The following is a 14,093-nucleotide window of genomic DNA, read 5'->3' on the forward strand; positions in this document are numbered from 1 at the left end:
CTGGTACTCTCATTGAAATTAAAAACTCTTTTACAAGGAATAAAAAAGTTACATGAAACGGTTACAAGAATCATAAAATACATCAGGTTATATGACTTTAAAATCCCCAAGGGGAAAGTATGACCCTGGTTCGAGAGTAGATCTAATACAGATTGTTTTTACTGTATATTAAAAATATATATATACAGTGGATGACATGATGGAGTAGTCCATAGTTAATATAGTCCAGGTATTGATATCTCAGTCTGTAGGGAGCCAGTTCAAACATTTTGAGACCACACAGGACAGATCATTAATGTTCTTACCTCGTATGAATGGTTCCAATAGAGCAGGAGGCTCTGACTTTGTGGAAAAGTGACAAAAGCAGTAATGCACGGTATGTACCCACAGAGGTCCACTAAAGTGGACTGTGAAATGTCAGTGCAGATTTTCTCTACAGAGCCTATTGTAAGTGTGAGACACATAAAAAAGACAGATTGTGTTGGAAAATAGATTAGGATTGTAAAGTGACACTCTGTGGGGTATGTAACTGTAAGTCTGCCCCCCCCTCCACAGCTGTTCTCAATCAAATATACGCCAATAAAATCAATATTACTCACAGTTACCATGAAAATGTAATGAGTCGTGGTGGTGGTTATGGACCTGTTTGTTTTCCCTTTATTCGTTTATCTAATGAGTGAGCGACATTCAGCAAATGCATTGTAATAAGTCCAAATGTTTCCCCATTCTTTAGTTCAGACAATAAACAGAATTGCATGCACAACAGGATTCACCACCTTTGTAAAATAATGCATTCCATATGTTCAGACGTGCTAGAATGTGCTCACCATTGGCAGCAATGATGAGAAGCCCTTTTCCCATCTTCTCTGTCTGTTAGTATTTAAAATAATGTTCAGTGAAACATGCCACAATACAAATGATGCCATTTATATACTGTCTGTGTGTTCTGACAGCTCAGCTGCCATAAAAGAAATTGTTGATTTTTGGGTCTCCGTGTGTTGATAGGAACATATTTCTAAATTGAAAAAATCAGAGGACAATATTCAAGACAAGCTGTTGGCCCAGTGTGATGATACAACTTTAGGTACTTCTCACACACAAAACTCTGTAAAACAAATGGAAATGATTAAATTATAGTTGTTAAAAATGTAATTGAATACAAAGGATTTGAGCACCATGCAGTTCTGCAAGGGATGAAGATAGAAATCTGCTCCCAAAAAAAAGAGGTTTTGATCTACAAGAAAAGTGTTTGCACTCCAAGAATTGAACAGGCATTGGTTTGGAAACAATGTTTTACTCATAAGCTGTTTGCAGACCCTCAGGTTTTTAACTCTTAAGAGGTTCAGATGGTGGAATAAAACACATCCAAATGACAACATGAACAATTAATACATGGGCACACGAGGATAAGAGATCAGACTTTAAAGTAAACATTATTTCACCATCATCCCATTAACTTGATTGATATAAAGTTTAGATATGATTTCTGAATATATATTCCTAACCTCTACACTGATTAAAAAAAGCCATGTATAGGGAAAAATTACAAAGAAACAGCTGACCAAAAGGTGTGGCATAGCAGCAGTTAAAACTTGTATTATAGACTTATTGATCCTGTTTGAGATTTACAAAATGAACATAAAAGACAAATATCTTCATATGTACTTGATGAATGAACAGATTTGTTGCATATGTGCAGTCATTTTTGAAAGATCCTCCATTGTGTTATTGGCGATAAACAATCTGAAAGGGTCTTTCCAAATGTTTTGTGCACCTAATAAAGAAAAAGAAGATAACCTTTGGGCGACAGGTTGCAGCTGTAAATTGTGGACTTTTTGGTCTTTTCGATATGTGAATTGCTACATCTTTGGTCACAGCCTTAACTCAGTCTGGGAATTTGTCCGTTCAATTATCCAAAGAGCAAGGGAGCATTTCTCCAGTCTGACATTTACAGCTGTACTGTCTCTTTAAGAAACCCGGAAGCGCTCCTCCTGTGTGCTCACGCTCTGGTCCCAAACAGACAGCTGAGATCCCTCCCGGAGATGATATCCCACCCTGTTATCTGGGCTTTCCGCAGCAGTGTGAGGTGCTGGCGACACCGGGCTGTCCTCAAAGCAGCTCTGGGGTCCACGAACAAGAGCGTTTTGCGCCGCTACTCGACCCCAATTCGTGGCGGTGTCACGGGCATGGAGGAGATACTGGCGAGGGTCGTTGCACCCTTACCCACGTACGAAACGAGAGACAAGTCCCCTCCTCCCCCCGAGTCGAACAGTTTGGAGTTTATGCACTTCTACAGCAGCCTCGACAAGGAAGACAAACTCGGCTTCCTCACGAAGCTGTCGCAAGACTTCGGAGTAGACCACAAAAGCGTCTCGGAGCTCGCTGTGAAGCTGCTGGACTCTCAGCTACGAGACTTGGCGACCATTTTGCAAGTGGAAGACAGGCTGCGGTACAGCTTGACCCCCCGTTATAAACAGCTGCTTAATCATATCAGCAGAGTCGAGGGGGGAGTGAAGTTTCTGGTGGATCTCCGAGCCGATGTGCTTGAAATACTTTCGTCCAAAGCTAGCGAGAGCCCACACATCAGGGTAACGCGTTTGTTTACATTTTCTACGGGTGCTCGCATGAGTCAAGCAGTGCCGTTCGCGTTTATGCGTTTGGCACTGAATAGCCTGACCTGAATGCTCTCACACCTTGATGTGTTGTATTCTAATAACAGTAGAAGAAGTCTGACAACAGCTGCTTCCACAACTAACCGCACACTGAGACATAACTGCACCCCCCCTCATGTGGTTCACATTTCATCACAGTGTGACAGGCAGTCACCTTTGCCCCAGTTTACCCTCCTTTCCACACTGGAGGAACTAAATTCACTTTTTAAATTTCCTCATAGTTTAGGGCGTTTTTGCAGGTTAGACAAAGCTTGTTTGGCATAACACCGTGTCAAGCTCAGTTTCAGGGCTTCCTTCATATTTTCTGCCTTGGCTGGAAACTGACGGCACTGATCAGAGCGGCCTTCCATAGTTTCTGGAAAGATCTTGTCTGTAATGTTTCACTCCGTACGTGATGAGGCAAGAGCTGAGCTTTGACTTGTCTGAAGACAAAGAAAACAACATATATTGTAGGAAAAGGCTATTTTCCAGCAGCAAAAGGCTATTTTCCATGGCTACCATGCTCTGGCACATTTCTGGCACCTCATTTTTCCAGTCTCATTGTTTACCTCATTGTTACAGTTCTGTTTAGTTCAGGACCGGAGTGTAGTGCAGACTTTGTAATAAGAGTGGGGGAAGAATCCTGCAGCAAACTTCTCGTCATGTTAATCCCACTCACTTAAATTATCATGACATCAAATTTCAGATTTTCTCCGTCTAACATCACCAAAACCTCAAGATATTAAAGGTCCTATATTTGATAGTCAGACCATTGATATAGCAGTAAACAACTATTTGCTATGAAAAGATATGGTGGAGTAATTGTGGTGGTCAGAGGTTCTGAATCTCATAGAGCATTTAAGGGTTTATGTCACTATCACATTAGACACAGAAAGCAACAAATCCTTCTTCAACACTGAATCTATTATAAAAATAGTCTTAGCGATCGATTCATCTTTGAATTGTTTTAGTTCTAGTTTTATTGCTGGAAGCTTTCCACCAAGGGAAACTGGATGGATTCGATGTTTTCATTAATGAAATTTCATGCTTGACATCGGTTAGAGAACTGGTGAAGTTTGTGTTTGGTGACCCTTCAGTCTGGCTTGTATTCTCAATGTTGGCAGCATCTTGGACTTGGAGTTGTACTGAGCTGACATGAAGTTACATTTAAAATCAACTTGGCTTTCCAGAAGCTTGGGGGCTGGTCTGTGAGTATAGGCAGAGGCCCCTGTAGTGTATATTAGATGTGGACATGTTCCAAAAGTACAGAAACTCACCATCAAGACCAAGATGCTTTGGTTTTGTATTGGAAAACATAATTTTGTGACCTTATGAAAAGCCAATACATCGTCTGTCCTAGTTGATGCGTTGATGTGTCAGACACATCACATGAAATGCAAACTGCTTATTTGTTGTTATGCTGAGATGCAAGATAACTGAAGCGGCCCTGCTTGAGGGCATGCAGGGCCATTAAAAACAAGCTAACATGGGCAGTCTTTGGATACAGATTGATGGAGTGAAAAACGTTGTCTATTATCTTTGTGATTTTTTTTTTTTTGTCTGTTAGTTTTGCTTTGGAACACAGCTGAACGCCTGTGTCCCTTTGACCTTGCGTTATCTAGCCCTGAGAGCCACTGCTTCATATGATTTTCAAAGACCCTGACTGCACTATCGCCAGAGGACTTCTAGCCTCCTCTCTCCTGCTCAGAATCTATTTTATTCCTGCTGAGAGGTGGTTCAGATGAATTTAATCTCAGTAACCAAGGCCCACTGAGCCCTTTTGTAGCTTGAAAAGGTCTAAGCTACCTACAGAGTACCCGCTTGTTCTGAGTCCTAACCAGCTTGGTCTTGGGGGTGCACAGCAATCTTTTCTTGTTGTTATTGCCAGAATTGATTGCATTAAGAATGAGGAAAGGTCATGGTAAATGTGAAGCTTTTAGTGCATGTATTAATATCATGTGCATTGCATGGGAGGGTAAAAAAATCCAAATAGCACTGAAACATAGAGGGGAAAAAAGATACAATTTCTAAAATGACTAAAGTTTGGATTTCACAAGTCTGCAGTTACCGTGGTTCTCGCAAGTGTCACTTTGAATTCCATGCTAGATTAGTCCCTCTTGGCTGGGTAATTGATTTTTGATGTTCCTCCCCACTCTGTCCACCCCCAGGCCTTTCATTCTTGTTCACCTGTTCACAAACTGAGTGGATGAAAGATGTAAAGACAAGTCGGAGACGTTATTTCAGTTTGCTCCTCGGGGTTTCACAGAGTATCGGTGAGGCTATTTTTTCCCGCAGACACACTGCCAGCCTGACAAGTGGCATGCTGCCGACTAGAGCAAAGGTATTGGCACCCTCTCACTTTGACCTGTTAACACTCTGGCAGTCCGCAGCCATTTGGCCTCAGATAGACGGACTTGTTCCTTCCAGGCACGGCTGCAGTCTCCGTCTCTCTGTATAATCACAGTATAACTGCAGCTCAAGGAAGCAGAGGCTGTATCTGCTCACAGCATCAGCGCCTCAGCGCACCGATACAGCCCCAGTGTCAAAGAGTGCTGCTTCATTTTCCTTCTAATGGAGTTTAGCGTGTACTTCTTTTCCCTTCCCTCCTTTCCTGACCCCAGGCATCCAAAGCCAGACCTCTCCATTTCAGAAGAGGTCAAAGGAATACACACATTTCTGTTTGGCCTTCCTTTTGTGTGGCTGAGAATTACCTTACCTGAGGCAGTGCCTGCACTCTCATGGGTTTTTGATGTGCTGCATTTTTGCACAGAAATGCCTGGACGGGATTATCGGCCAGCGTAGATTATTGCGCCTCACAAATACACACACACACACACACACACACACACACATAAGTAGTAAAGCTTTGCTGAACTGTCTTTTTTGCGTGAGAGTTACTTTTGATTTGCTCCTCACTTAACAGAATTTCCCAGTGTGGCACCTCTCTACCGCAGCTGAATAACGCAAGGCCCCATTGCACATGTGTGGGGAACAATTTCAAATTTAGTTAATTTTGGTTTTGATAGCTGCCCAGAGAGAGTTTCAGCCAGTATCTTCTGTACCACGACTGTATTTGAGCTTGTTTGTATTAGCTATTATTATGACTGACAAGCGGGCATTAAAGTAAGCCTGAAGTGAAGTCATCCTATGGAGCAGCCAATATAAGCTGTATTTATGTGTTTGCGTGTGTGCACGGCGCGCGCTTGTTTGTGTGTTTGCAAGAGATTTGCTTTAAATGAAGTCTGACCTTTGCAGGAGGACAGGCCTGCTTTGAAATGGCAAGTTGTTTATTGAAGTGCCTCCTCTACACCCGTACACCCATTGCGAGCTCAAACAAATCACTCCTCATAATGTGAAAACATTCAAACAGCGCACAGACACCCAGGTGACCATATACCCTGACCAGATACCGCTATGGAATCATTTATAGCCTCCAGACAAACCTAAGCAGTCAGTCAATGAGGTAGAGTTTGTGAGTTCTCTCAATAAAAGAGGCCATGAGGTTGTAAAGACTGTGTGTTTATCCAGTTCTTTTAATAGTCATATAAAAGCAGCAACTCCTAGATAATACTTTTATGGCGTTTCTTGTTTATAAGATATAAAAGAGTGGGACGAAGATCTTCCCTACCTAAAGTCAAAGGACATTCCTTAATATGGTGCACACATTGACCTTCTTTTTCTTCATCGTGTGCATTTAAGATTTACCTCCATACCAGTGCTATTTATTCTGTATGCTATATCTGCTCCACAGTATTATGAAATCCAAATGCAAGAATAAAGCATGTGGTGGATTCTCTATTAGTAGCTGGGTGTGGATGTTAAATTCTAAACTCTCACCCTTTTTCTCCCGCAGGACCTTAACGGCACACTGAAGAGCTTGCTCTCCGAGTGGTTCTCTGTGGGTCTGCTCCAGCTGGAGAGAATCACCTGGCAGTCCCCCTGTGAGATCCTGCAGAAGATCAGCCAGTAAGGGCATTCATGCTCCCTCGTGCTGTGTTTCTCATCCTCCTTTCCCTCCTGCTTTCATTTCATCATAATCTCTTTCTAAACAGCGCAGTAGAAAAATTGACCATTCGCTGATCCACTCCCCTCAACATGATTGCCCAGTCTTCGCTTAGCAGCATATTACTTTGAAAGCATATCTCTAGCCTCTGTCTGGCTTGTCCAGCTTTCTACATTAAGCATCCAAACAGGTTTATGTTGGATTTAAATATGAGAACCACCAGGAATGGAGGACTTGACAGGCATAGCAACAGTAACTAAGTGGAGGAGTGCTGAGTGAATGGTTAACTAACTATCAGCTCTCTGCCAGGTACGAGGCTGTGCACCCTGTAAGGAACTGGACTGACCTGAAGCGCAGAGTGGGGCCGCACCGCCGTTGCTATGCCTTCACCCATGCCGCCATGCCAGGAGAACCCCTGGTTGTACTACACGTGGCCCTCACCGAAGACATCTCTGATAACATACAGGTTAGAAGCAGTAGCTGCAGGCCGTTGTAATGGTTTGTCTCACTTTACCGCACCTCAGAGGATAGTTAAACATGTGGGATTTACTATTTTGTTCCCCCCTCAGCTGACAAATGGATTATTGCTGTGTGAAAAACAATAGCGAGACCTTTAAACTGCATATTCCTCTGGGAGCAACCTCTACTGTGCTGACATTCTTTTCTTGCCATTACCGGTGAGGAAAAGGTGATGTTGACAAACTGAAATTTGAAAATATTCCACAGTGTGAAATAGTACACTGATATCCACAGTTTTGCTCCAGCAGCTCTGAAATAGTTGTTAGGCACTCCTGGCGGGGCTGCAGCTATGTAACTAAGAACACTGAGAATGGTCTCGCGTCTGGATGAGTAATCCAGAAAATGTGTGTTTTTCTCTCAGAGTATCGTCCGTGAGTTTGCCACGCTTGACTCCGAAGAGGATGTGAATAAGATAAATGCTGCTGTCTTCTACTCCATCTCGTCCACCCAGGCTGGCCTGCAGGGAGTGGAGCTGGGCAACTACCTCATAAAGAGGGTGGTGCGAGAACTACAGGTGAGTGTGGGTGGTTCGCAGGATCGAGTGTGGTGCGTTTGTCGGCATTTCCCCTCTTTGCTATTCATATAGTTTCTGGGGAAACTACCACTGCATTTTAAAATGGAACGCTGATGAAAATTCAGTGAGAAATTCACCGGTAATAATGTTGTGATGTTCTGATAAACGTTCTGCTGTGTGTGTTACCTAATTTTACACTAATCGAACTCATTTTTTTTTTTATATGTGAGATGAGACCAAAATTAGGAGTATAGCAATTAGTGTTAATAGTTTTGCTAATTAAAACACTGTGGAATTGGAGCTAAAGACGTTGTAAAATACTGTAAGAATGAAATTACTTGACTCCTCTAAAGACTTGGCTTGGTAAAGCTGAGGTTGTCAGACTTTATCATGATATGGCACAAGGCACATGCACAGATACGTACTAGAGGTGGACAGATAGTGTATTTTCAAAGGCAGATATAATAACGATAGTTTGGAGAAGGAAAAAGTTAACAGCTATGTAGCTGTCAGCTATGACAGCAATGTAATTGATTGATGTCACCAAAGATACTGGAGGGAAAAACTACAAATGAATGACTTTGGCTCATTGTCAGGGGCTGGCAAGCTAACGGCTATCACACTTTGGACAGACTGTGCCTCTTCCACTCTCCATGCAAAACAGTGATGTCCTTCCCCTCTGGTGGAGGCTGTGCAGGCATTTGGCAAAATTGGAGCCGAGTTCTAGTGATAGTTTGTAAAACTTTAAATCAACACGCATTAATTGGCCAAACCTCTCATACATGCAGCTGTTAACTCACGCAGAGTGCCCCAGCTCCTCCCCTATGGTGTGGAAGCAAAAAGTGTTTGTGTTTCCTCCCCAGGAGCAACACCTTTCACTCTGTAGGACTCACATGCTGAATTCAATTAAAAGCCTACTATATATGTTGGCCTTCAGGTGTGGCCCAGCTGGCACAGCGTTACTCCAGCGAGAAACATTGCTATTGACAGACACGGTTTTTGTTTGATTGCTTTCAGAAGTTTTTATCCTAGTCGCAGTGCTGAATCATAAATCTCCCACTTGTTTTAGCACTTGCTGAATGCATACACACATAAACAGAGCAGTAGCCACTAGACAGGCCGTAATGAAATCCCATTCATCCTTCTCAATAAGCGCAGAAGAGCCCTTCATGTCAGGCCACTCCACTTGTTAAATGATTGGAGCATTGAATGGAACATCAAAAGCCACTTTACCCAACAGATGGGAAATGGCTCTTTATAGTGTATCCTCATAAAAAATCAGGTTTCAGAGCTTTAAGCTGCCTCCACTTTAGTTATTTATACAACAGAACTGTTGTGATTGCTGCAAGCTTTTCAATTATTGGCATTTTTATTAATGGCGACATACGGTTCAGTGAGCTCAGCACATATTGTTTTGTGTTTTCTGCTTTAGCGTTAAAGCTATTTGTGTTGGAGGCTGGAAAATAGGTTATATTGCACTGCGCTGCTGTAAAAGCCTTACAGATGGTGAATGCTGTGTTCTTCACTAGGTCTGCTAGCTTTGCACGTCAGCATCCTTTCCTGTCATCCTCTCCTTTGTTGTCTTTCTAATGCAAAAATCATCTAAAAAAGAAAGAAAGAGATGTGCTACTCTGTAGCTTCTCCATACTTCACTTCCTAAAACAGTAACCACAAATTGGTGTTGAGTGATGATTATTTTACCTAAATAAGCCATTGCAATGTAATCTACATAACACCTAAAGAATACAGATGCTAATATTACTAATCTTCCTTGAAAAATAATGCTAATCTTTCTTATTTTAATTGATTGATTATTTTAATCGATCCAACCAATATTTTAGTTGACAGGGACTAAATGTATGGATCTGTTTTGCTGTGTCTGTCTGTCTATTATTCATATTTTAATTCAAATGAATAAATGAGTTCAGTGTAATGCATTCTAATGTGTGACTCTTTTGTTCAAAGCCTGAGACGGCAGTCACAGGAGCAGGAGTTTACCTCAAATGTTTTGTTTTTCCTAGTTATGTTGAATGACAAAATATATCACCAAGATTAATTCGTTTTTTCCCTTATACATCTCTATGGAATACAGCAAAACAGATGCCAAAAATACAATTGCTGGTTTTAACTCAACTGGTTTCAACTCTTTGACAGAATATGTAGCTACTGCATTTTGCAAAAGTAGGACAATGTAAAATACTGTTTGAAAACTGAACTCTTCTATGTGACTTTAGTACTTTTTTTCACTGGATGCTTTTATCCAAAGCACCCCACGAGTGCAATTATTTTTTATGACCCTGGTAGGAGTCGAACCCCTGACCCCAACAGTGTGCATGCAATCCACCCTCGAGGCTATACAAAACCACAACACGGCTGTATTCCGCAGAGGCCTCGGCTTTGTGACAGGGCTTTACCTAATGTAAAGGTGAAGAGAGGAGCAGCGTAGCCACAGAGGGACCGCTGCGATGATGGATAGATGATAGAGTGGAAAAGAAAAGGTCACAGTCGTGATATAAGGTGAAGGGAGGAGGTCTTGCTTGTCTTTCTAGATTGGACCCTGGAGCACTGTTCTGGCACTGCTCCTCCTTTTTTCACCGCATCCTTTCCTCCCTCTTCTTTTTTCACCTTTGCTGTTGCCTCTGTCCTTATTGCCACCCTGCCCACTCTCAACACAGGGAGCAGAACAGTAGTTCAAAGTAGAGGTTGGAGCGAGGAAGGTGAGATCATGATACGCTAGAGTGAAAAGAAACACAAGGGGGGAGCCAGAAGGATATGGAGAGTGAGAAGGCTGGATTTTGAAGTGTAGGGAGTGCGAAATCATGGAGGAAGAAAGGAAAACACTGTTGCAGAGCGAGGCAGACAGGCAGCAGCGCGTCCCTCCAGGGGCTGTCTGACACTTCCACTTTCATCTGTAGCCTTTCACTCCTCATGTCTGCCACATCGCTCCGTCACTTATCAACCCAGACGCCGAAGATGGGCGGAGAAGAGGGGGAGGATTTTGGCGAGAGGAGAGGGTAGTGGGGTGGAAGAGAACTCATAAAATGGCTGGGTGGGTGTCATATATGTGTGTGTGTGGTCGGGATGAAACAGAAACATGGGAGTGAGCGGGAGAAAAGGACGGGTATTAAAGGTGAGAGTGCAAGGGACTGAGGAGGAGGAGGATAGAATGAGAGGGAGGGAAGGAGAGTGCGGATCATCCGTCTCCATCAGTGGGAAGTAAAGGAGTTGATTTGTAATGCCGTCCCTGTCTGAGGAACTAAAGGCCTGAGCACAAACAAGAAAATGATGTTTTGTGTTTTGAAACTGAGGCTGAGTGTTTCTGTTTCCGTTTAGAAGCTGGTGCCCTTTGCATTCTGCTGGGGATCAAATCTCCGCTGCCACTCGTCTGTTTGCTTCATACCTTTTACCTTGTTTTCTCATCCCCATCCCTCACCTAGTTTTTTTTTTGTTTTCCTCCCTTCAAGCTGGTTAAAGCAGGTTGAGGTAATTCTGCATGGAGCTGCTTTTGCGTGCATGCAAATGTTCCGCCAACTTTTTTTAGTTTCATAATAGGGGATTAAGGATAAACTTTTTAAACTCCTAAATGCATGGATTCTTATCCAAACATCTCTGCATATCTTAAGTCTTTAGTTCCATATTTGACACAGATTGGGCTACAAATTAAAACAACATTGCTTCTAAACTTTTTAGAACATGTGTATAAATGAGAGTAAACTCTCCAATAGATGCAAATCTTTTCAAAAACTTATTCCTATATTTAAACATAGTTTTTTATATATTATTTTTATGCAAATTGTACTGTGCTACACATACGCTTCTGTAACTGATTAGTGACTGGCGCTTTCCAAACATTAGTCGGCGCAGTAAGCACAAATCAGTTACTGTCTTGTGGCTTTTGCAACGCAGTTGTGCACAATGCACGCACTGAACAGCAAATTTGCTGTGAAGCTCATGACCACTGAGCTCGCATTGTCACACTGACGCTCCAGCTCTGCCTCTGAGTAATCTGACAGATCACTTTACATAAAAATATAATCCTCACCTTCAGTTGCCTCAGACACGTCTTCATTTTCAGACTTGTCATAAAAACCCTCCAGTATCCAAGAAAAGTGCTGCTCTGCAGTGGGCCTGACACACCGATGCTGCACTGTCATGTCAGTGTGGCATAAGCAAACTTTTTAGTTTTAAACTTTTGGTATCAGTGACAGTGATTGAGGTCAAACAGGAAAATATATTACGTGCTGTCATCTGCTATCTGCAGACCTAAGACCCATAAAACCCCCCAAAAACATGCTAGAAAAAACATTAGAAAAACAAAAGGTTTTCAACAGTTTTGACATCCTGAGTTTCTAGATAAGCAGATTAGTAGTTGGATAGAAGGGAGTTGAGGGTGTAAAATTGCCCCCGTAGAGTGAGAAGAAACACAAAGGGAGAGCCAGCAGGATTTGGAGAGCGAGGAGACTTGATTTTGAAGTGAAGGGAGGGCGAAATCATGGAGGAAGAAAGGACACTGTCGCAGAAGGAGATGTACATTTAAGGGGTAACTCTACTTCCTCTCTCCTCATGTCTTGCAGAGTGAGTTCCCTCACATGGCCCAGTTCTCCAGCCTGTCTCCAATCCCAGGCTTCTCCTCCTGGCTCCAAGGCCTGCTCAGCCAGTACAGGAAGGAGGGCCGGGGCTCGGACCTCCTGTCTGAGCACGAGTGGAAAGAGGTGGAACAGGCCACCGACTCGACCCCAGGGACGGCGGCCATTGAGGCCCTCCGTAAGCTGATCGGCACCAGTGAGTGGATGCACTCTGAGCGGCTGTCCCGCGTCCTGGAGCCCGCCCTGATGCGCCTCTGCGCCTGGTACCTCTATGGGGAGAAGAGGCGGGGCTACGCTCTCAACCCGGTGGCCAACTTCCACCTGCAAAACGGCGCCATTATGTGGCGGCTCAACTGGCGCGCTGACAGCAGCCCAAGGGGTGTGGCAAACTCCTGCGGCATCATGGCAAACTATCGTTACTTCCTGAACGAGACGTCTAAAAACAGCGCTCTTTATCTGCAGAATAAGGTCATCATGGCATCAGAGCAAGTGCTGGGGCTGGTGTCCCAGTTTCAGAAGAACAGCAAACTGTAAGACAGAGACAAGGACACACCCAGAAACAAACCCCTGCTCTTTGAGATTGCTCTTGATATCATTAATACGACGACCGACGTATTTTGCTTTATTTATTTTCAATTGACATGTTTCATCAAACATCCAAAAAGAAAATAGGGCTGCAGAGGCACCGCTGAGTGGACTTCAGCCAATCTTATTTTTCAGATAACATTAGAACAACATCCCATCCTCTGCATGTCGTGCATAGGTTAGGCTTTTTGCCTCATTGGCTTTCTGGTTGGAGCTGTTTGATATTGTGTAAGTGCTTCCCAGGCTGAGAGACTGGAGCTAATGAAGCACGAGTCATCTATCAATGCTTTACCGTGTTCCTGGATAACAGTGTGTGTAATGGTGAAGCAGGAGCAATGAGGGAGTGCAGCTACTGGAATAAATGATGTTTAGATTCTTTCATTTGGCTGAACTGTCTCACTGCAAACATGTTGAAGAAAAGGAGAGTATTGGATTTTACCTCTTTTTTTTCTTTTTTTTTTTTTTTCTTTGGATAGGGTTTATATACACCTGCTCCACCAGTTTATTCCCACTAACACTCGACACACAAATGAATAAAATCACAGACTGGAAATATTATTTCATATTAAACAACTCTAAACAAAACTGGATTTCTTTCTGCGGTGTATCATAACTACTCATTTTACCGTCGACTGTGCTCACTCTGATCCACTGGGCTGGATCCTCCTGGTACCTCCATTTAGGTAGATTATTTTTTTCTGGTAATTTTGCCTTCAAACACACACCCACTCCCCTCCCACACACACACACCACCAACCTCTCCAGAGAGCCATCGCTGATGTTCTAACTGCTCTGTACAGGTGCCAAGCAGAGCTCATATCAGCCCACACCCCATTGTTGTGAAATAATATATCACAGCAAGTTGACTGTGAAATTACATTTTATCTCTCCAAGGAGCCAAACTTTCTTTTTGTTTTTTCACATCCTCTATCTCTCTCTCCCCCCTCCCTCCCCCATTTTCTCCCCCCCGTGCTGCTCTGTGTCCTAGAAACTAATGGAGTGAGAAATAAAGTTAAAGTAAATGGCTAGATTGATGGTGTTCAGTCATGAAGACGGGGGGGAAGGGAGAGAATAAAGCAGCATAAAAAGGACAGTTGTTTAAAGGATGCCCTTGACAGACAGTGTGAGTGTCTCTGGAGATATCGGAGGCAATAAGAGACCCACACCTCTCCGTGCACACGTGTCTGTGGGGGACACGGAGGAGAACGTCACACCATCTCACGATGGAGGCCGAT

General features: G+C 43.2%; 1 protein-coding gene across 1 annotated transcript; it reads left to right on the top strand.

Moving 5' to 3' along the window:
• The first annotated feature begins 1,990 nt into the window (after nucleotides 1–1,990).
• Nucleotides 1,991–13,234, top strand: mlycd (malonyl-CoA decarboxylase). Its single transcript, XM_070830666.1, has 5 exons — nucleotides 1,991–2,588; nucleotides 6,505–6,617; nucleotides 6,964–7,120; nucleotides 7,535–7,687; nucleotides 12,262–13,234. The coding sequence occupies exons 1-5, from the start codon at nucleotides 2,043–2,045 to the stop codon at nucleotides 12,805–12,807; spliced, it is 1,515 nt and encodes a 504-aa protein (XP_070686767.1). The 5' UTR covers nucleotides 1,991–2,042; the 3' UTR covers nucleotides 12,808–13,234.
• Nucleotides 13,235–14,093: the final 859 nt, after the last annotated feature.

Source organism: Pempheris klunzingeri, chromosome 5 (assembly GCF_042242105.1).
Source record: "Pempheris klunzingeri isolate RE-2024b chromosome 5, fPemKlu1.hap1, whole genome shotgun sequence".
Classification (NCBI taxonomy): domain Eukaryota; kingdom Metazoa; phylum Chordata; class Actinopteri; order Acropomatiformes; family Pempheridae; genus Pempheris; species Pempheris klunzingeri.

Bases quoted from the DNA above. Each gene is read 5' to 3' on its own strand.
- mlycd (XM_070830666.1), top strand. From the start codon at position 2,043: ATGATATCCCACCCTGTTATCTGGGCTTTCCGCAGCAGTGTGAGGTGC. The intron at 2,589-6,504 runs GTAACGCGTTTG...TTTCTCCCGCAG, and splicing joins GCGAGAGCCCACACATCAGG to GACCTTAACGGCACACTGAA. The intron at 6,618-6,963 runs GTAAGGGCATTC...GCTCTCTGCCAG, and splicing joins ATCCTGCAGAAGATCAGCCA to GTACGAGGCTGTGCACCCTG.